General features: G+C 47.2%; 7 protein-coding genes across 7 annotated transcripts; 3 read left to right on the forward strand and 4 right to left on the reverse strand.

Moving 5' to 3' along the window:
* Window positions 1-354: 354 nt before the first annotated feature.
* CDV56_104135 (uncharacterized protein) lies at window positions 355-1,441 on the reverse strand (the record flags this gene model as incomplete). Its single annotated transcript, XM_026757754.1, has 2 exons — window positions 355-1,292; window positions 1,357-1,441. 2 exons carry the CDS (start codon window positions 1,439-1,441, stop codon window positions 355-357), a joined length of 1,023 nt encoding a protein of 340 aa, XP_026613419.1.
* A 1,124-nt stretch (window positions 1,442-2,565) lies between these two features.
* On the forward strand, window positions 2,566-3,645 carry CDV56_104357 (uncharacterized protein; the record flags this gene model as incomplete). The annotated part of the gene is made up of 7 exons (XM_026757976.1): window positions 2,566-2,800; window positions 2,859-2,948; window positions 3,008-3,129; window positions 3,187-3,332; window positions 3,390-3,478; window positions 3,540-3,558; window positions 3,615-3,645. 7 exons carry the CDS (start codon window positions 2,566-2,568, stop codon window positions 3,643-3,645), a joined length of 732 nt encoding a protein of 243 aa, XP_026613420.1.
* Window positions 3,646-6,809: 3,164 nt separating this feature from the next.
* On the reverse strand, window positions 6,810-7,619 carry CDV56_104733 (uncharacterized protein; the record flags this gene model as incomplete). The annotated part of the gene is made up of 1 exon (XM_026758352.1): window positions 6,810-7,619. One exon carries the CDS (start codon window positions 7,617-7,619, stop codon window positions 6,810-6,812), a length of 810 nt encoding a protein of 269 aa, XP_026613421.1.
* A 2,556-nt stretch (window positions 7,620-10,175) lies between these two features.
* On the forward strand, window positions 10,176-11,238 carry CDV56_105023 (uncharacterized protein; the record flags this gene model as incomplete). The annotated part of the gene is made up of 3 exons (XM_026758642.1): window positions 10,176-10,427; window positions 10,684-10,873; window positions 11,048-11,238. 3 exons carry the CDS (start codon window positions 10,176-10,178, stop codon window positions 11,236-11,238), a joined length of 633 nt encoding a protein of 210 aa, XP_026613422.1.
* A 1,399-nt stretch (window positions 11,239-12,637) lies between these two features.
* Window positions 12,638-13,243, reverse strand: CDV56_105206 (uncharacterized protein; the record flags this gene model as incomplete). Its single annotated transcript, XM_026758825.1, has 1 exon — window positions 12,638-13,243. The coding sequence occupies one exon, from the start codon at window positions 13,241-13,243 to the stop codon at window positions 12,638-12,640; it is 606 nt and encodes a 201-aa protein (XP_026613423.1).
* A 2,298-nt stretch (window positions 13,244-15,541) lies between these two features.
* Window positions 15,542-16,708, reverse strand: CDV56_105438 (NmrA/HSCARG family protein; the record flags this gene model as incomplete). Its single annotated transcript, XM_026759057.1, has 4 exons — window positions 15,542-15,616; window positions 15,672-16,180; window positions 16,332-16,473; window positions 16,526-16,708. The coding sequence occupies 4 exons, from the start codon at window positions 16,706-16,708 to the stop codon at window positions 15,542-15,544; spliced, it is 909 nt and encodes a 302-aa protein (XP_026613424.1).
* A 618-nt stretch (window positions 16,709-17,326) lies between these two features.
* On the forward strand, window positions 17,327-21,814 carry CDV56_105574 (uncharacterized protein; the record flags this gene model as incomplete). Its single annotated transcript, XM_026759193.1, has 6 exons — window positions 17,327-18,323; window positions 18,423-18,673; window positions 20,301-20,312; window positions 20,363-20,905; window positions 20,961-21,098; window positions 21,149-21,814. The coding sequence occupies 6 exons, from the start codon at window positions 17,327-17,329 to the stop codon at window positions 21,812-21,814; spliced, it is 2,607 nt and encodes an 868-aa protein (XP_026613425.1).
* Window positions 21,815-21,845: the final 31 nt, after the last annotated feature.

The following is a 21,845-nucleotide window of genomic DNA, read 5'->3' on the forward strand; positions in this document are numbered from 1 at the left end:
TTTAAGGGCAGTATTCGCATAGCCTCTCAATGTGAGAATGCTTAAAGTAAGATAAATCTATATACAATTGTCTTTGTTCAAAGTACAGGTAATATTCCATACATATATGTTAAACTGCTTAGTGCTGAATAGGAGGGTATATCTGCAACAATGGAGATGCACAGTAGCCAACGAGGGTCAGCACTAAAACCTGGCATAGGGTAAATGCAGTCCTCAATGATTGTCTGCTACTGTATAGATTTCAACCATGCAATACTCTGTTTGCATTCCTTGATATACCTCTCAAATTGTGGAACACTTAGGTACTCGCCATCCTGATGTCCTTCTTCATCATCTACCGAAGCAACTCCCCTCCTAGTTAAACTGTGAAATGAAACTCCAAATTTGGCCCGGAGTCCACGAAGCGCTTGCCCCCGCATCAGTGGCCAAGGGTTCATGTGGACCGTCAAAGGCAATCCACCACACCGGATGACCGGCCGAGCACCCAGAATACACGGTTTTGATATGCGTTCCACTTCCCGCTGCGGGCTCCTGGGGGCTCTGCGCGCTACAGTGATTATCAGCCACAAAAGTGTCTCGAATCTGGCGGCCAAGGGCGATGGGAAGCACCGAGTCAGAGACCCCATGCTGGCCATAGTATGCCACCGGCTGCGTACCGGGGCTGCACCCACTGAGGTTTGCCCCGGACATGACGGCAACCCCGCGGAAGACATTTGGACGAGCGCAGGCGAGGGCGTAAGACATCGACCCGCCGTAGCTCCACCCCATCGAGTAGATCTGATTTTCATCGATGCAAAGGTCCGCCTTGAGGGTTGCCAGCATCTGGTCGGTGAAGGTGATGTCCTCCCCACCGTTGTTGGCCCAGCCATTGTTCAGCCCCTGCGGGGCGACGAAAATGGCGGCGCTGTTGGCTAGCGGCTGCACCCCGTAGTACGACCCTCCCGCGACATCCTGCATCGTTCCGCCCAGCCAGTGGTAGCCGAAGATGAGCTTGTAGGGTCGGCTGCGGTCATAGTTGGAGGGAAGTGTTAGGATGTACTGGCGCTGGACGCCGTTCACGGTGGTTGTGTACGTTCCGCTGCTCAACATCGGAGACTTGCCGCATCCCTGGGAGACGCTTGTCGAGGCAGCTGAGGAACTGGTTGTGATGGACGTAGTCGTGGTGGTCATCAGAGTGGTGGTGGTGCTCGGCATGCAGTTCCCTTGGAGACACTGGGAATAATAAGGATTTTGAGAGCTGCAGCAAGCACCGGCTGCACACTGGGTAGGGCCATTCCAGCCAATGCCACCACCTTTAACAGTCGGCATATCAGCAGTAGATCAAAAATCGATGGGATCACAGGGTCGCTGACTTACATTGGCCATAGAGGGATTGCTGACCCAGGACAGGAAGAGCCAGTGTAAGGAGCATAACTCCCATCATGTTTCCGACAGGCTTCATTGTGATCTAAGTAAATGCCCAACTTAATCTTGGACAAAAGAAACGGTTTGGAAATTAACAAGTCCTAGATACTCTGGAGCAAGATCAGTGAGTGAAACCATGCTTCGCGAAAAGAGCTGGGAGGTATTTATATCTTGAATCACAACGGCTGCTACCCAGTAGGCCATAAACTCGGGGATGAATAGAACAAGGTCCATACAATTCTCACTTCTCCGCCTCAGAATGATGGCTAAATGGATACTGGACATAGAGGGGGAGTGAGATATTGCCGTCTCAATTTTATCCAGAATTCCCTCCCATTGCACAAATGCAGAGAGCCCTTTTGAGACAAAGCCCACCGAAATGGAGCGCAGGAGGTGAGACCCTTGAACACTGCCTGAATTAAACATTGCAGGGTTTGTACCATCTCCACCTGCTCGGCAATGGGATCACAAAGAGAATTGCCGTGCTATATATCTGCAGAGCATACATTACGGACCCTGACCATTATACGGACGTACGGATCGCTTCCCGCTCGGGATTTTTCCTAATCAAATCCTTCTGGGAAGTGCCCCGTATGGCTAGTCGTTTCAGTCTCCCTGTCTAGTCACGGAAGGAGAAGGCCGAGTTTCATGTTAAGACACCCAGGATTCGGCATGAGAACGTGAGCTGAACGCCTGGCTAAGCTTTTGCATCTTCTGAGATTGTAATATGACATATGGATATCATATTCCAGGAAGCTCATGTGAAAACTTAAGAGAGAGAAAATAACTCGGGATTTCGAGGGATAGAGAAGAATTCTTATGATAGTGATGGTCTATTCTCCTTGTATAGTTCCTTGAAAAGAAGGCATTCAGTCAATGGAAAGTTTGAGCCACTTTTCCCTGGCCTCTTTAGCATCAATTTGGTAAACGTGACGTTGTCGGCCATACCGAGTACGGCTTGAACCTTGACATTCTCGATCGATATTAATTCTGAGAATTAGCCTAAGAACTCATTTATCCTCTGGGTGGCTAATATTATAGTACCCAACATAAATAAAGAGCAAAGAGGAATCTTTTCTTCCATTTCTTATACCAGCTTATCAAGGGATCATTCTTCTCAGAGCTCAGACTTCTCGTTACAGATTGATATCAAGAATAGACATGGTTCGATTAGTGACTGGGTTGTTGCTTCTCCCTTTGGCCTTGGCCACGTCCATTCATCGCCGTCAGGCTTCTCCGAGTCTGAACACGTTGATACAGAATGCCGGCAAGAAGTTCTGGGGCCAGTGTGCTGATGAAGGCCGCTTGACGGAGAATTCCCAGAATCCCGCCATTTATAAAGCCGACTTTGGACAAGTGACGCCGGAGAACAGCATGAAATGGGATGCAACTGAGCGTATGTGGCTCTTTCTGCTCTTTACATACTCCGACAAACGATGCTGACAACCATCCAGCTAGTCAGGGCAACTTTGACTTCTCCGGGGCAGACTGGTTGGTTAACTGGGCTCAACAGAACGGGAAGATGATAAGAGGCCATAACTTAGGTATAGAATTCCGCTTGGAGCTGTCGAGCGTGAGAAGTGCTTATTTGAAACCACTCCAGTGTGGCACGCCCAGATCCCCAGCTGGGTCTGTCAGATCACGGACAAGACGGCACTCACCAATGCCATGACCAACCACATCAACACGGTCGTGAGTCGATACAAGGGCAAGATCTATGCTTGGGTGAGTGCTCTCTACTCTTTTTCCAGTCTACTTCTGATCCAACCTGGATTCTCGCAGGATGTTGTGAATGAACCGTTCAATGAGGATGGCAGCTTGCGCCAGGACTGCTTCTATAATGTCATTGGCCCTGACTACATTAAGATAGCCTTTCAGGCCGCCCGCGCTGCTGATCCAAATGCCAAACTCTATGTGAATGATTACAAGTTAGTATTTTGATGTTACTCTTGTTACGGAGTGTTCGTTCTGAATGATACATATAGCCTCGACTCCGCCACATATTCGAAAACTATCGGAGTTGTCAATCAGGTGAAGCAATGGATCGCGCAGGGGGTCCCAATTGATGGCATTGGTACGACTTATCTCTGTCCTCTTCATATGATGCTGTTCAACTGATCACGCACTGATTCTAGGATCCGAGTCGCATCTGGGGTGGGTAGATTCCAGACACTCCAAGCAAGAAGTAACGACTAATATCATTTTCGCAGTGCGGGTCAGGGCTCTGGTGTCCAAGCATAAGTTCTCCTCTTCTCTTTTTTACAACAAATCTCATTCTAAGATCCTTATTTATTGGTATAGGCCTGCTGACATCTCTAAACTGCTCTTGCATTACTCGCTACGGCCGGAACAGAGGAGGTCGCCCTTACCGAGCTGGACATCGCAGGGGCATCCCCAAGCGACTATGTAGCAGTGAGCATTGACCTCTCCTCTCTTATGGTGGCTAAGGCCATCAACAAAATAGATATTGACTCCCCCAATCTCTCCAGGTCGCGCAAGCTTGCTTGAATGTTCCCAAGTGCGTGGGCATTACCTCATGGGGTGCATCTGACCGGGTATGCTAGCTTTCCCTTTCTTGATGCAGGATGCAAAAGCGATTAATCGTCAGTGCAATCTTTCCTAATTCGAGACACGCAATAGGATTCCTGGCGCTCCAGCGAGACACCGGATCTCTTTGACAGCAGTTATAATGCTAAGCCTGCGTACTACTCTGTCGCGAGTGTTCTCAACGGCATACACTCTACCACTTCGGTCTCAACCGCCACCGCTACAACCACCACTACAACCACCAGTTCTTCCCCCGGTTCTCCCACACAGACTCATTGGGGACAGTGTGGCGGGATAGGCTGGACGGGACCAACCCAATGCCAGTCTCCGTACAGCTGCCAGGCACAGAATGCTTACTATTCCCAATGCCTCTAAGGGTGATGTTGCAGGATTGCTGAAGGTATCATTTAGTTCCATAGTTCGTCTAGGGAGCAGTAGTTGAAGGATTACACGGTGCGACCTGCAATGTCTGTAAGAGGATATTTGCCAATCCGGGTCGGGAATGACGATTGGGTGGTGAACTTTTCGCTCTGCAGTTTGATGTTCATGATCCATTCATTTTATAGTCACTTATCGAAGTACTACATTCAAATAGGGATTTAACCATACCTATGCATTGTCGAAACTACCATGTGCCCCATACATAACCCTTGAAATGTTTGTTGCTAAAGTCGCTGTCCTATCAGCTACTATCAATGCAACGTGGGATTCTTCGCAGATATATGGATTGAGGCTCCAGGGGAAAAGCCTCCCACGACATATTGTTGAGATTTGAATTTGATTTTGTGGTCATGGATCCATGCTTTTTTGGACTGTTGGGCTAGTTAATAACTAATCTTTTACACCAGTGGTGGAACGAACAATGGCTCCCAACCTCACTAAATCTATGCTCAAGTTTATTGACCTATAATGTATGAGAAGTAGCAAAATAAGGTTGAAGGTGAACCTCGGCTCGGGAATGATAACTCATCAGTTTCTTCAATTAGGTTACTGACAAGTCGAGGAGGCCAAGGCTTTGCACTCGGTGCACAGCAAGATCACTAATCCTTGAACTACCAAAGCCTCAGCTCATCACAGCAAATTCCATCCATAGTCCCAACCAGCGATGTACAAGACTCTCAACGTTCAGATACAGCTTCCAACCATCGCTCAACTGAAGCGCTGTTGAATAGACTATACTCAATCATGTAATATTCTCGTGCTTTATACTTATTTAATCTCAGCTAAGAAGGACTCACTCCTAACTTCCTTCTAACTCCCCAGTCTGCTGCCTCTAAGAATTTAGACCTTGCTTCAGCGCAAGTTTGGCACGACAAAGAGTGAGAGACCTCTAACGCAAAACTTGCGGTCTCGACAATGGCTTCATCTAGGGATTTTGAACAAAAGAATTCTATCCATCTCTCGACTCAAGTCTCCTATGAAGGAAGTTGTCATTGCAAGGCTGTGCGTTTCTCTGCGAAACTCCCGTCTCCATTATCACAATTGACGGTAGTCTCTTGCAACTGTATGTACATTGGTGCATAATACACACGAAATTGACTTTTATACTAAAGAAGTCTCTTAGGTAGCTATTGCCACATTGCAGGCAGTCTGCTCGCCTTCGTGGATCATATTGAAATTTATCAAGGGACGAATTCGCTCAAGGTATGAGTCAGCTATTATAGCTACCCTTCAAATACTTATACTCTATCGTTTGGAGCCACTGAAGCAATTGCTAATATGAACGAACAATGCTGTATAGGAATATCGGTTCGGCTCGCATACTATACAGATCTTCTTTTGCGGGACCTGTGGTGCCAATGTATACAACAAATCGCTGAATCCAAAGTTCATATATGGCAAACATGCTGTTAATGTAAGTAAACGTTTTCTACTCCTGTTTAACGCTATGGACGAGAGCGTAGATAAGCTAACAGATATAACTACCGGGGTTCCACTTTAGATGCGCCTGTTACACGGTATTGATTTGGAGACCATAGAAGTCACTAAGGGTGATGGGAGGAATTTACAACTACCACCTTTGGAAGAGAGTCCGCTTTAGGCCCTGAGAATATATTCCACGAACAGGAGGGGTGTAAGGATCGGGCACCTACAAAGAACATAAAGTTGGTAGGCGGGTTGAAGAGATGACGCGCCAGGCCTATTCAGGGAAGCAAGTGCAGGACAGTACCTGAAAAGTTTAAGTAGTCAACATCAGTATTCTGTTGGCAATTGAAGTGTCCTATACAGAATATCCAGAAAACAGTGTCATCACCTACAGTTCTTCATTGTTTCCCAAATCCTAACGCCCAAATCCATGATAAGATGATATGCAGAAGAGCCATATTCCTGGATGTAAATTACAACTAGAAGACGCGCACTCACGCTTAGGGCAGTGAAAATGAAAGATAGGATAGAGGACGCGAAAAATAGCTTCCTCCATGGACAACCAAAACTAGATAGTAGAGAGTTATGTTGGCTGCGATCATTTATAGATACAGTAGCCTCAGTATCATCTAGTCTGACCCGCTGGTTGCGCTAAATCAAACTTAAAGAGGTTTTAGGGGGAGGGAACCGCAACCAGTGTAATTCCCTAGGCTATCGGTTATGCAACTCTATTAGTATTACTCTCTTAGCTGCACTTCTAAGCCTACAACTCTTAGTATGCTAGTATTAGGTTAGAAAGCTGACTTTAGCCTAGATAACTATGCTTTTGCTGGCCCATCATAGTAGATTACGCGACTACTATGCTACAAGTGAATTATTATTTCAACAGACTGCGCTGCTAATGAATTGTTAGATTTTAATATCAAATTAACCACCGATTAACGGTAAGTATATATAAGGGACTCTTGCATTGCTGATAGAAAACTCCATTATCAGTACACTTTATTAATCCCTGCTACCTTGTCCAAGTCAGGACGGACCCAATAAGTGAACTTGAAAAAGTTCAGGTATGCAATCCCCGTGTAAGTGACCGGGACATAACGGGCTCCGCGACGAATCCACCACATCATTACACCCGCAGCCCACTCCGGGGAAACAATAGCCTTGCCCATCGGTGACTGGAAGGCAGCGGGGACTATATGGCGATACACTATCCGCGGATCGTCATATAGGGCACGGGCGTAGGGTAAAAACGCCCGTTTCGAGGTAGAATATCGTTGCATGCCCGGGATTCCAAACGCAGGATGCAGCTCAATCTCGCTGCCCACATACCAGATCTCTGGAATTATCTTATCGCGGTCTTCTCGGCCGACTCGTCGCTCCATGTAAAGTTGAATAAGACGGACGGTTGAGTTGCAATTCGCATCCATGGCGTCCTTGCCTTTGGTGCCGTGGGCCAAGATGAGGATATCTGCCTCGTCCAAGGCTTGTCCGACATGGCTGAAGTTTTCATGCGTCCAGTGGGTGCCGAATTTCAATGTATATATATTCCTGACTTCTTCACACTGTAGCCGCCGTTTAATCGCGGATCCAAACGCCCCTGAACCTCCTGTGATGGCAACATTCTTGTTTCGCAAAGAGTAGGCAGTCCCCGCTACCCAGTCAAATAACTTGACCACCGAGCTCATATAACGATCTGGATGAACATGATGTAGTGCGTGAAACTGAGGCCCAACAAACAGCCAATGAGGGTCTTTCGGGACTGTTTTATAGGAAACATGGTTGGAGTCTCGGCCGTTCATACAAATCACCACTAACGTCCGTATGAGGTGGACTGCAAGGACGATTATCAGTGGAGTGCATTGGACTACTCTGTCATTAAGTCTCGCGAGTTGCAGGAAGAATAACCATCCCAGCAGGCCTCCCATAGACAGGCAGACCATCTCAAGGGGTAACGCGATGCAGCTATTTTGCAGTAGGTATCGGCGATTGAAGTTCAAGGACCGATTGTAGTAGAGATGGTGAAATTGATGACACCGAGAAAGCCATTGCAGGGCTTTCCATTGCGACGTGGACCATTGATGAAGGAAATAATGAACGATGTCAAAAAATATCGAGCTACTTATATATAAGTAGGCAATCAGAGCGCACGAAAAAAGTAAAGGCATAGTGGGAAAACAAGAAAGCTAGATTTTTATCGTTTGAACCACCGTCAGGAATGGCGAATAAAAAAGAAAAAGCATGGCTTACCTGGTCGAAGTGACTGAATATATATCAGAAAACTTATACCACTGTACTAAAATAACATCATGACAGCTACTCTTTTAGGGTAATAGTATTTCAGTAACTCCTATACTTTGGCACAGCCCCCTAGGGATTGAGCCCTCAATGCCTGCAGAGCATTGAGTGTATATAGTGTGTTTTTTCCCTTTCTAGATTCTCCCTATGGTACCACTCTGGCTCTTATGTAGCATCATGGCTCTGGCCCTATTCTTACTATAGCTACTGGGATTCAAACATAGGGTCTTATAATGTCAATTTTCTAACTTAAAGGATGAAGGGAGTGTATCTAAACTCACAACTATCAAAATAATGTTATAACAGTCACTCTTTCAGGGTAATAGACTAATAGTATTTCAGTAACTCCTATACTTTGACAATATGTACCTTCAAGACTAAGATATGGTAAGTATAGAGTATTCATATAGAGTCATCACTGGTAGTAAGATAAACAATCCATAGTTTGTGATCTCATTCACTATACTCCGTAAGGCACTTGAGCTATGTGTCAGGATTTCCATAATTAGGAGTACATATATTAGATTTACTTTTAGCGAAGCCTCGAAGTAGCAACGTTTCTCATTAGCGCTACCAAAATGTCTTAATGTTTGCCCAAGGTAAAGTTATCTGTGCTTAATACGAAGTAAGAAGCCAATCTATAATTAACTACGCTATCATCAAGTGATAGATCATATGAAATATGTGGCCTGATTGTTTCGTGCCTGCTTCAATTGCAATTATATCGTTCTATGGCAGCAGCCTAAAAGGTACCAAAATGCGGGACCCCGCATCAGGCAGAAGTTATTCTGTCCTGCATATCTGCGGCACGCTGGTGGATGGGACAAGACGAGACAGGATGAGACAGATGTGGGCACAACACGAGGGCACAACTTGGCGTTGCGAAAACCTCGATAGATCGAAAGGCGGAGATATATCCTGCTCGCTACGCCGGGCTCGTTCTGAGACAGCTTTACCTACTCGGCCCGTCCATGTTCGGGAGTGGAGCGTAGCAAACCTTATTGCATTAGATCTAGGGTCCGATTTTGTACCAAGAGCCCTGTCTATGCGTTTCGTAAGCGCTAATCTGCAAACTGTTGCAAAGTCTCATATCTTCAGGGCATTTTCCGGAGAATTTACCTAATGTAAGCGGTCTCAGCTGTGCAATTTATGGGGCTGGTGGATAGAACATCTTTCATCAATGTGTTTTCAGCGCATATCAAGAGTGATGACTTCCTAGGTGTCTAAAGATCAGGTCATCACCTTTACGCATGAAACAAACTGATGAACAAGGCTTACAATCTTCAGTCTTGTGGACTTCCAATTAAGGATTTATATCCACAAGGTTAGATATTAATAAAGGTGGAGCCAGCTGAATGGTGCTTCCAGTTCATGAACTTATTCTAGTGACAACAATCATGTACATAGTAGTGATTGATAACACTAAATAATTGACAGTCAATAAGATTGACATAGGGCCTTCCAGTCTACCTTCACAATCACAGACAAGGTCTGGTATAGGAAACATTTCCTTAGGGGCAATCTGTAGCCAATGACGCTGATACATTTTGCACTTTAAGGTGTAGGTTCCTTTGCTGCTAGTGAAATTGTGATTAGTGACTCAAAAAGCACTTCATAGATGGAATGAACTCTGTATAGAACCAGGTTGATTGGATTGGAGGTCTATCTGCCCTCTATCCTGTACATAAAGCCCCAAATAGCTCAGACGACCTATGAGTTGAGACGCAGTCGGCAAGAAAGTTGAAGAGACAGTCGACCCGTCCACTTATATAATTGCCAATCACCCTTGAATGGCCCCAGTGCTTCACTGGGTATTTACAAGGTTCCAATTTTACAACCTCCAGTTGTCCATTCAACCATGGCCCGTCCTACTTTGAGCGCAGATACAGAAGCAGACAACAAGCATGTGGAAGACCTTTCTTTCGGGCCGGATGCCCAAGAGTCCCAGCCATTAACTACAGTCAGTCCTTTGGGAGTCTCGGAAAATTCTGTTCTCTTCCCTATGTTGCTGCATTGGCTCAATGCTCTGGGGGTTTGATGTTGGCGTCAACACTATCACCATGGCTCTTCCGGCCTTCCAGATGGTCTTTGGGTACGGGTACCAGGGGCAGCTCCTGATTGATGCCACATGGAATGCTCTCTGGGTGGCCATGACCTCTGTCGGAATGATCTTCGGCGGGGTGGTCTGCGGCACGTTTTCGGACCTCTGGGGGAGGAAGGCTGGTATGCTCCTGGGGTCAATCCTTTCCACTATCAGTATGGCTGTTCAGTATATTGCTGGGAGCGCTAGTGTTCTTCTTGCAGGAAAGATTGTAAGTCCCCCCCCCCCAATAATCAGCCACCGTCAAATTCATACCAACTCTCTAGATTAATGGATTCACCATGGGTTTCTTCCTCTCCATGGGTCCCACATACATTTCTAAAGTCACTCTAATCGAAATCCAGTCCTCCCTCATTACAATAACTAGCTTCTTTATCTCTGCCAGCCAAATGACCACAATAGCAATCAGCAGCACATAATACTCCATCATGAGCCCATCCGCCTATAAAGTCCTCTTCACTGCGCAGTGGGCATTCCCTAGCGCCATTATCCTCTTCCTAACCATTCTCCCTGAAAGCCCGCACTACCTCATGCACAAAGGCAAACTGGAAGCAGCTAAGAAAAGCCTCAAGACCCTCCACACCCCGCAATACAATATCTCCCTAGCCATCTCCTCCCTCCAACAGGAGAGCATTGCAGAAGCCATAACCAGCCAAAGTATGCCCTAAACCTACCTTAACTGCTTCCATGGGCCCAACTAGCACCACACCCACATCGCCTGCAGCATGTTCCTCATCCAGCAATTCAGCAGCGTTGCCCTGTATGCATAGGCCCTCTACTTCCTTATCATCAGCAGTTTCAGCCTCTTACTCTCTTTTAAACTCACCCTAGGCAGCTTCAGCACAGGCCTCCTAGGCAATGTCCTCATGTGGATTGCCATGGGCTATATCAGTCACCAACCTATGCTCTTCACTAGTACCCTGGTCAACCTAATCATCCTCCTAACAGTGGGCATAGCTGGTATCTTCAGCGCCTATAAATCCGTAATGCTTTACATCACCATCATGATCAACTTCATGTAGCTGGTCTATGCACCAACCATCAGCACCATGTCCTGGAGTATAAGCAGCAAAACAAGCTCTGTTATGCTGCACATAAAAACATAAAGTCTCTGTACACTAACAAATGCAGTGTCAAACTGGCTGTTTAGTTTTATTACCCCATACTTGATTAATAACAACCAGGCGAATCTGGGGGCCAAGGCAGTACTTATGTGGGCGGCTTTGACGGCTATCACAGCAGTTTGGGTGTGGTTTGAGGTTCCCAAGACAAAGGATATGTCATTTGCCGAGTTGGATCAGGCGTTTAGTGCTGGGGTGGTGATGAGGAGGTTTCCAAGGGCTGAGGCACAGGGTCGTCGAGATAGTTTGTAGTTATATGCGGTATCACACAAGAGAAACAAGCTCAGTCGAAATTCAGCACTAGATATTCTTCATCTCATCAACCTTAGTTTTAACCTTACAAACCACATTTCAGTCCACAAACAATATTTCCCGCGCATTCCCCCAAATCCAGCCCAAGTCCAGTGAAATTAGTAGTAGTATATGTACACAGATATTCTGTCTACTTCAGATTCCCCACCGTCCACTCTCACTCACCTAGCCAAATCAATTAATATCTTCAAGCCACCTGTACCATCTAATAAACTTACACTCACACTCACAGTACTAGCATTCTAATCCTTATCCCCCACCTTCCCCCAACTTTCAATCTAATATTGAGATATAGCATGCCCGCCATGTTCTGCAACCCCATAATCCCTGGCTTCAACCCAGACCCCTCCATCTGCCAGGTCAACGACAACTACTTCCTCATAACCTCCATATTCAAGTACTTCCCTGGCATCCCCATCTACTATAGCAAGGATCTGCTAAACTAGATGTTAATTAGGCATGTCCTGGCGCATCACTCACAGCTAGATATGCGCATGATGGAGCTGAGTGGCAGGGTTTGGGCGCTAATGATTCAGTATCATGAGAAGATGGGGAGATTTTTTGAGCACATGCCTGTTCTCAGTTATACATTAGAGAAGATTTTCCCTTTTGATCTTGCCATGTGCATACAAATGATGATACTTCAGAGGTCCAAGCCTGACGCTATGGCATGATGGCTTTGAAGCTGAGTTTGTACTTTCCGGCCGAATCGATTCTTGCGGAACCCTAAGTGGAGTACGAGTACGACTATTCAATTCACCCACGATAGTACGTACGTACTTCATTCGAATTGGGAACAACTAGCTTTGGACTACTTCCACCTACCAGTAAAAAAAGTCCAACCGTCACCACTCAATCTCCAGTCGATATGCAGTCCACGTCAGCTAAGTCCTGGTTCTCCACCAGGCCCAAGCTCAATTAAATCCACATTGCTACTAATTTATTCCTTTACCACTTTGCTATACAAGCTCAGCCCAACTCTTTCTCTCTAACAAGTCACGGACGTCACCGGATAGTTAGTCGGATCGCCCGACAACCGGAGGTGGCCATTCCAGGTCCCGCCGTGGTGCATAGTGCAGCAGCCCCGTACCGCCCCCTTGGTGTGCAGAGCATTCGCGCACTTCTCCGTGGCGGACAGAAGTGTCTTCTTCTCGGCCGTAGTCTCGCAATTGTTGCCAGTGGTGGTGGCTTTATAGGCGTAGCCCTCAGTGTGGGTGCCGTCGGAGTCGGTGCCGTAGGTGAGGGTGCACGAATTAGCGTCGGACTTCGCCTTGATGATCTCGGCAATAAATTCGTAGATGGTGACGGCGGAGCCGACGGTCATGATGACCTGGGAGGCGACGCTGGCGATCTGGGCGACAGAGACCTTGGTGGTGATGCCGGTGCGCGCAGCCAGGACGTTGGTGGTATTGTACAGGTGCGCGTAATCGGCGCCCACGACGTCAAACGAGATGGTCAGGTTCGTCTCTTCACCCTCCCAGGACTCGATGATGGGGGACTCGTAGGTCACAGTGCTATCAGTATTGCCTGCAAGACCCGAGCCCACAAGGCCAAGTGCGAGCAGACCAGAAAGTACCGTGCGAGGGACGACCATTCTCCTGTTGTAAATCGGATATAGAGCGCGTAGAGGTCGCCGAGGATAAAACAATAGAACATCCACTGCATGCTGTGGCAGGATGGATTATGGAAAGAAAAGGAAGACTCGAGGGGTAAGAAAAGAAACTTACTCGGTGCAGTTCAAGACGCTGTATTTATACTCCATCCTGCTTTTCGTCGGGGAAAGCGATTTTCGGGGTTTCACCGTTTCTTTTTCCTCCATCGGCCATAATTCGTGTTTATTTTACCCAGTTAGTTATAGGGCAAGTAGAAATCGAGGCAGGCGGCTCTTCTTACATTGCGGCGAAACAGTGCATGGAACATTGCTAGCTTATGTGACATGGAGAAGCGCGACGGTAGATTGAGCTAGCTACAAGTAAGTAATCAAAAGGAACCTCTAGAATCTCAAAGAATGTAATGCCGCATCGGGACCTTCGGAGTGCCCATATAACAGAGGCCGGTGGTTTTCTCAATTATCCCGGGCTTTTGCCGCCATACTCTCAGGATTATCGTTTATATCCGAGGATCGTCTCATCGAGGCAATCACAGATCCGAGCGTTCTGCTTTCAGGGACCAGATGTGTCATTTAAGACAGCTCATTAGAAAGCAGTGTCTGGGTGGTAGGACCAGGAAATGGGAAACTAAGGATATAGATTCCACGTTAATGCAAAGATGTCTTTCTGGATGAGAATAGCATTTAGATCGGCCTCGATTGCTGGAATGGCTATGATGAGCTCAATAGCTCCCCCATGAGCGCTGTTCTGAAGGTATGCGGTTTGAATTGATTATCATAATGAGTTAAGACTTTCAACAACGGATCCCTTGGTTCCGGCATCGATGAAGAACGCGGTGAAATGATAAGTAATATAAATGACAGAATTCAGTGAATCATCGAGGCTTTGAACGCACATTGTGCCCCCTGGTATTTATTCCATGGAGCATGCCTGTCCGAGCGTCATTGCTGCCTCAAACACGGCTTATATATTGGGCCGCCGTCCCCAGTTCCCTATCTCTAGCAGGGACTGTCACTGGACACAAACTAATTCTCATGGATGGTTGCCAATCCTCATCAGAGTTGAAGATGTACACAGTCATTCTCAATATTGGTCTGACCTAGAGTTGCATAACCGAACTGTGGAAATCAGGACCAACCCAAGTAGGCGGCCCACTTCTAGCGAGCCTGCTTTGAACCAAGCTAACAGAGATAGTGCTTATTTATGCCCAGTAGGAGGCTCTAGGGGGCAGATGTAGAGCAACTACTATGCATAATTATTTGGTTTGTCAGTCTTATGGAAAACCCGGATGGCAATAATTTCAAGGCGTGGGTCGTGTGTCACCTCCTGGTGCTTGATGTATGGCTTATCAAATCCTTCACTGACTTGTCCCTCCTCAGATTTCCTCCTCTGCCTGATCTACCCTACGTCTGTTCTTCCGAGATCGTGCTATCTTGACCAGTCTTGACCAGCACGTCATTGCGGGGAACACAGCACATAAAGGGGTTTGAAACGTCATGTACAGAACACTTGAAGACAGCTTCTCTTGTCGCTTATTGTGTCTGTCTCCTCGTGTGCCCAAGCAACTTGACCGGAAACCTACCCCCTACGAACTGACGCAATGTTTTCCAGTACGCACCATACAATCCACCACAGAAAAACATTAGCTCACTTCAGCAGTCCTGTACAAAACCCTCCAGCAACACCAAGTAGAAGACGTCCCTCGAGGTCTATCGCGTTCCACCATCCTCCAAGCCTTCCACAATCATGCGCTCATGATTCAATCTCTATACCCCGGATCGCGGATCACTGTGACTGGTACTATGAGTTCCGACTCGACTTCTTTCTTGGCCTACAACCTACAGTCTGGTGTGATCACTGAGTGTTCCTTGACAAGTCTCGAAGATTGATTGGCTGCCGAGATTGAGGTAGGACTAGGTATGAAGATTCATTGTCAGTGGACGATCCACTCACAGACGGGCGATTCAGGGACTACTAGTGAAAAGCAGGCGGGCGAAGAGGCCCAAAGCCCGAGACGGAGGCGAGACCCACGGGGTGATTTATCCTTGCTGGAAGAAGCTAGGTTCGATCTGCTGAAGCCATTTGACCGGTGGGCAAGGTGCAAAAGAGACAAGAGCCATGCCTTGGAGCAAATCTTGCTCTTATTAGAAAAATTAGAGAGGGGCGAGATAGAAGTATGATATTTTTTTCCGTGCACTCCCCTGCTCTGATGGCTTCTCTAAGGAATACCAAAATAGTACGCCATTGAGGTTAAATACAATCTCTCTGTCCCTAAACGTGCATTACTTGATGAGCTTAGCAAAGTCAGGACTTTCACTGAGTGATTTTCCCAGCGAAGTGAGCGGCTGGGAAACAAGCTATACATGCACACATCAGCATAATGTCCGCTAAAAGATCACACTAAGAACATACCTCATGAGCTTGTTCAATTCTTTCATCTTGAAAGTATCCATACTCAGCGGCATACTGGATCACCTGCACCAGATCCTCCTGCAAGAAGTCCGGCCACCCTCTGGCTGCAAGACTAGCCTTGAAGGTCTTTTGATCGATAGCCTGAAACTCCACATTTAATCCTAGACTTTTCATCAAATCTATCATCTCCTCCAAAGTATAATACCTCTCGGCGATGTTGAATTGACTATTGAAAGATCTCCCCGGGCTCAGGAGGATCGCCTTGACGAATTTACCAAGGTCAGCGGAGGGATCAAGGAGTGGCATGGCGGCCTTGAGATGAGCTGGCTCTGGGAAGGCCAGTTTGTAGGAGGGAGGGTCGCTTGATACAGGGACCAGAGACTCTAAGAGAAAAGAGGTGTAGACGCCGAGATGGACGATGGTATGTGGGATCGCGAGGGAACGGATGTACTCGTCGACGCGGGCTTTGCTGTCAAAGTGGACGGCTGCAGTGAGTTTCCCGTTCGTGACTGTGTCACCTGTCAGACTATGCTTTGAGACATGGGCGGATGATGATACTCTGCGAAATGTTCGGAAGGCTACTCCAGATCAGGTGCTTGACGCCCATTTCCTGTATCTGTCAGATGGCTTTCTTCCTCAAAGACAGCAGACTGTATAAACCTACCTTGGCAATATCGGCAACATTCTTTCCCTGTCTCGTTTCGGCCAGAGGGTCCATTGTGTCCCAGAAATTGGTCACCACAAAGACCGCGTGGGCATCTTTCAGAGCCGTACGCAGGGATTCTTTGTCTTCCATATCAGCCTGCCGACTGTCAGTCTATCATCAAGTCAGGCTGTATGTAACAGGCTCCGACCTTGATGACCTCGGCACCCAGCTGAGCAAGAGCCGTTGCAGCTGGTTTGGCTGGATCTCGGCTAATAGCTCGGACTCGAAATTGTTTTGCAGCAATCGAGTCATCCAGGATAGCCTTGGCGACTGAACCTCCTTGAATACCCGTGGCTCCGAAGACCACGAAGACCTTTGTATCAAAATCCATGGTACCTAATGTAGAGTCGACGCGTTGCAGTGCGGTAGGTGATCCAGTAACAGCATGAGGAGGGGGGTCACTTCACCTTTATAGGAGCATCTTCCCTGGAAACGATTACAAGTGGCTTGACCATTCATCCGTCCGTGCTCGATCAAGGCGCTGTTAATGTCCCGACTTCTTCATCTTTGATTAGGGCAGACCAATAAGTCTTGAAGCTGGTTGGCTATCCCGCGATACCTACCTAAAAAGGTCTAGTGCTGATCTCTGGTGGGTTCTGTTGATCAACGTTTTCGACTCATTCTCACTTATCCTTTCCCACTCTCTCTCAATTCTGGCGATTAGTTTCCTTCATATTCCATGTAGACCGAGTAAATCAACTGTCCGAGTCCACATCGACGCAATAAGTCTCACGTTCATCATCGATACATGTTCCCGAAAATGGTCCGTCATGGGAGACTCTCTAAGGGCTGTCGGACGTGTAGGACGCGCAAAATCAAGGTCCTTTTCACGATATTTTAAGTTAAAATTATAGCTTACCTTTGTTAGTGCGATCAAGCGCATCCAGCTTGCGGCCAATGTCTCAAAGCTGGATGGAAATGTCCGCAGTACGGAGACGCCATTGACCGCATGTTCCAGCACCATGATCCAAGGAACTGTGGCTATGCGGATTCGAGACATCTTGGATCAAATATTGAGAAAAGGCTTAGCAGAAAGCCTACAGCTCTTGTAAAAGCACGCGAATGCCGTGCCAATCCCCCGCGAGAACTCCTTCGACCCATCGCCGATCGTGCCATCGACTTCTTTCTGGCAACTCACGTATTCCGTGATTGTGGCCGTGTCCGGGGTCACTACGAGTATCTTTCTATGTTTGGTGAGGATGTCAGAAATAGGAAACAACTCTTCGTGAGCTTGAGTGCTGTCGCACTCGCAGCGTACGCTTACAGCTTCCAACATCCAGCTCTGCTTGAGGAGTCCAGACGCCAATACGGACATGCTCTCCAGCTCATCAACACTGCGTTGTCATCACGAGAGGAAATGGCCAATGATAGCACAATCGTCTCGATCCTACTTCTCAGCACGTTTGAGACGATTACCTCGGGGAATCCACAGTCGCTTTCACATTGCAATGCACATATCAGAGGCGCAATGACGATTATCCACTTGCGAGGCCATCGCATGTTCGAGTCCCGGCGGGGGCAGCAACTGTTCCTGCATATCTGCTGGTGTCTCTCGGTGAACTCCGTTTTGCACTCCTATCCAGTTCCACCAGAACTCATCGCAATCCGTCAATTGACTGCAAGGTATTTGGATACCAGTGACCCGGCGTGGAGATTGTTCGACTTGGAAGTCAAAGTTGCCAAATTTCGTGCCGATGTCAAGCTCAATATTCTTCGTGGTCGCCGTTTGCTGAATGTTGCTCTGGACATCGATCGCGAGTTCGTCTTGCTCGCCGGCGACTTTCCTGTTCAATGGCGTTTCCGATCAATGACTCTGGATGAACCATCCGAGCTGGTCTTTGGGTCTTCCTACCGAGTATACCCTGATGTCTGGATAGCCGCCATCTGGAACAAACTGCGTACTTGCCGGTTACTTTTACACAAGGAAATCTGCACCCAACTACGTGGTATTTTGGCAACAACTCCCGAACGGTATTCTCTATTGGATGCTTCTTGTTATCGATCTTCCTTCGAGGTAATGCAGAACTTGATACTTCAGGTATTAGGTACGGTGCCTCAATTCTGTGGCCTTGTGTCTATGTCTTCAGGCGATCTGCTGCAGACTGAGAAAGATATATTCCGCGATCCGTCCGCCAGTGGCATTCCGACGGTTGCCGGGCTCTACTTTTTGTTCTGGCCCTTGCTGACGGTTGGGTGCATTGTGGAATCGGACGTTCAGCGGAAATGGATCGTAGATCGCAGTCGGTATATTGGAAGGATGACTGGGATTCAGCAAGCATTTTCCTTGGCGGATGTTGTAGAGAGTCATGATTTCCTGAATAGGAAGCCAATAGTGCCAGGGATGGAAGGATGATGCTTTTGGAGCCAAAGGTCTCGACACCAAAGAAGAGTAAGGGAGTTTTCGCACATTTCATGGTAGGCATCGAAATTCATTGTCACTTGTTGTTTTAGACCATGCAACTCTGACAGAGCTCAGGTTGAGAATGCTCGTTCCTGGGGTCTCCTAACCTCATCACCATTATAACTTGTTTAAAGAGAATGATGATCTGCTTCAGGGGTTGCTTCAACTCTCTAAGATATGAGCTCTTGCTTTCTTGGTGTTGTGGTCGTTCCACTGCTTAGGGTTTCTTAAGTCAACAGTGTAAAGGTCTTAGACAGGCAGGACATTAGACTGTTAGTATGCAATCTAATGTAGTAAACAGTGGCTATGTGAGAATTAAACAAAGGTTTGATGTAGCTGGCCAGTGGGTAATAGTGAAAATAGAGTACACTTAGGGTTTCTGGCAGAAGGAGATTACCCAAACACAGCAGAGTAAGCAGCGCGGACTATGGAGTAAAGTGATGAAATCAAGATAAGATCGATGCTCCTGTGATTAGATCGTCTCCATTCTACTGCCGCCTCCCGCCTCCCGACTCCCGTGTGCCGAGTGCCGAGTGCCGAGTGCCGGGAGATCCGGGGGTCTTGCTTAGTACTTACAGTGGAGCCGCGGCCCGAAGCATGTTGGTTATTATTACTGGTTTTAAAGAGATGGGCGCTGAAACTATCTCAAACATTTATGCTGCGACAAAGTAACACCACAATAAATAAATTCCTCTTTCGTCCTACCTTTCATCTTGAGAATACACTGCTATGAACAATATGCATTATCAGGAATTTTGCTAGATACTAATCTAGTATATCTAGAACTAGTTCAAGCCAGTCAGGTTTGAACCTGTAAGAGATAGATGCATTACGCAAAGCCCTAAATGTAGTGTACAAACTAACAACATCCTAATTAATTAGAGTGATCATAAGTCCAAACTTCCATCCCTATGCAATCCATCGAGCCGCATGCCGGCCGATTAGTAGTAGTAGAGTGGGTGACCACCAGCGAATCCCGGCTGTTGTACATATTTTTCAATATTTTTGCTGAGGTTCTTGATGCGCACTAAGAAAACCATATTTTCTTTCTTTATCTATTAATATCATTTGGACGGCTTGTGGTTGATCAGGTTGCCTCTACCTTTGGGCCTTCCGCACAGCTCCGTCAGGGTCACGTCCTTGGTTGTCCTCGCAGGAAAATCATATTTTTTGAGGACCAAAAGGGTGAGCAGTTGCCTGTGTCTGGCATGTCAGTATCACTGTCAGTACCTCTTATTTTAAAGTGATGATATCTGGATCTAAGACAAGTAACGAGATGATTGGTTATTCTTCTGCGACGCACGTGCCTAATAATTAGGCTAGGCCAAAAGGGGACAGTGCAAATGGTGTTTTAGTCACTGTAGCGCGCCATAGCCACACTTCGCCATCTCGTATTCCCAAGTTCCCAACATCCCCTCATCCTTTACAGGAATTACCCGTCAATAGTCAATAGGAGTCTGAAATCCTTGTTCATCTAAAAATGGCGGGTGCGCGGAGCTCTGGCTGCTTACTTTGTGTCCAGCGTCGCGTCAAGGTTTGTCTTCCAAGAATGAGAGGCCACGACGCCGTTGACATATAATGTAGTGCGACGAGCGACTTCCGGGCTGTGCGCGGTGTGAGAAATATGGAAAGCCATGCCCGGGTTATTTCAGGAACTTCAAGTTCAAAGCGGGAAAACCTTATCGTTCTCGACGAGTACCTCGAACCGATGGCTCTGATTCTGAAACGAGCACGTCGATGAGAGAAAACAACGAGACCGACAGAGGATCGATGATACCGAGTACACCGGTGTCCACGCTGTCTTCCCCAACGATTAATGTCCTCCAAGGGCTTTCGTCAGTAGTCGATGACCTCTCTCAGCCTTACTCGTCGACTTCAATCCACATTGTTTCCAGATGGTTCAGTAGTCTCCCATCCATCTATGGACGGAACAAAACCCTGGATGCGACTGTTCGATGCTTTACAGCACACCATATCTCGAAGATGCTGCAGAATGACCAATTTTCGCGGTATTCCAGATTTGCGTACATTGAGGCTCTGAGCAGACTTCGGAAATCTTTGAACGCCCCTTCTGAGCGTCTGTCTTCCGATATTTTCTGCGCGGTGCTACTTCTGTGCTTGTACGAGGTAGGGATCTGATTATCTACCCTCCAAAAGAAGCGACGTCATCTGATTAAGTTAGCTATTTGCGAATACTCAAGATCCAGATACATGGATGAAACATGCAAAAGCAGTGAGCCAGCTAGCCGAGATTCGTGGGCCAAATTCTTATAAGGACCCATTCGATAACACATTACTCAAAGCCGCACGAGGATTGATTGTGGGTGGCCTTGATGCTCTGGATACAACGTGAGACTGACATGAGTGCAGATAATGCACTCTCTGTTCTCCGGGGAAAGATGCTTCTTGGCCTCAGAGCGCTGGCACGCCGTAATGAGGCAGCGCATCAACTCATTCTCCTCCGAAGAGCTGGAAAATTTGCTAGAGGAATTCATAGAATTATTCTCACTGGCACCAAGTCTTGTTCACGCGCTTTATGAGATCAAAGCAGCAGACATGACACATCCTACAACCTGGAAGAAGCTGTCCGAAACCTTGACCCGAACTCTTGAGATGCAGAACAAATTGTCATTATGGTACAATCGCTTTTCCCGAATAGCACCAACTCCATACGAAAGGCTATCATCAACCGATGACGCTGTATATCCTATCGTTCTGCACTATTCCGATCTGAATATCGCCTCACTATTCAATTCCTATCACGCATATATGGCTATCATACACGAGGCCCTGCGGACCCTTGGCTATCCTGGGGAACATGAAGCTATGGTCGCCTTTTTCCGAGATCAGATTTGCAAGTCAGTGGAATACAGCGGTGCCGGCCTACTAGGGCCGTACAGAATGGGATTCCCGCTGCGTGTGGCATACGAGGTCGCAGATATCAGAACCAAAGCATGGATAGAGAACCGTCTGATGCAAATGTCGCGGAATTATGCAGCTGTGCAGCCCAAGAATTTCGTGACGGTTCTTGATTGAACCCACTTTCCGCCCTTATCGATCGTCAATA

This window comes from Aspergillus thermomutatus (genome assembly GCF_002237265.1).
Source record: "Aspergillus thermomutatus strain HMR AF 39 chromosome Unknown NODE_128, whole genome shotgun sequence".
NCBI classification, from domain to species: Eukaryota; Fungi; Ascomycota; class Eurotiomycetes; order Eurotiales; family Aspergillaceae; genus Aspergillus; species Aspergillus thermomutatus.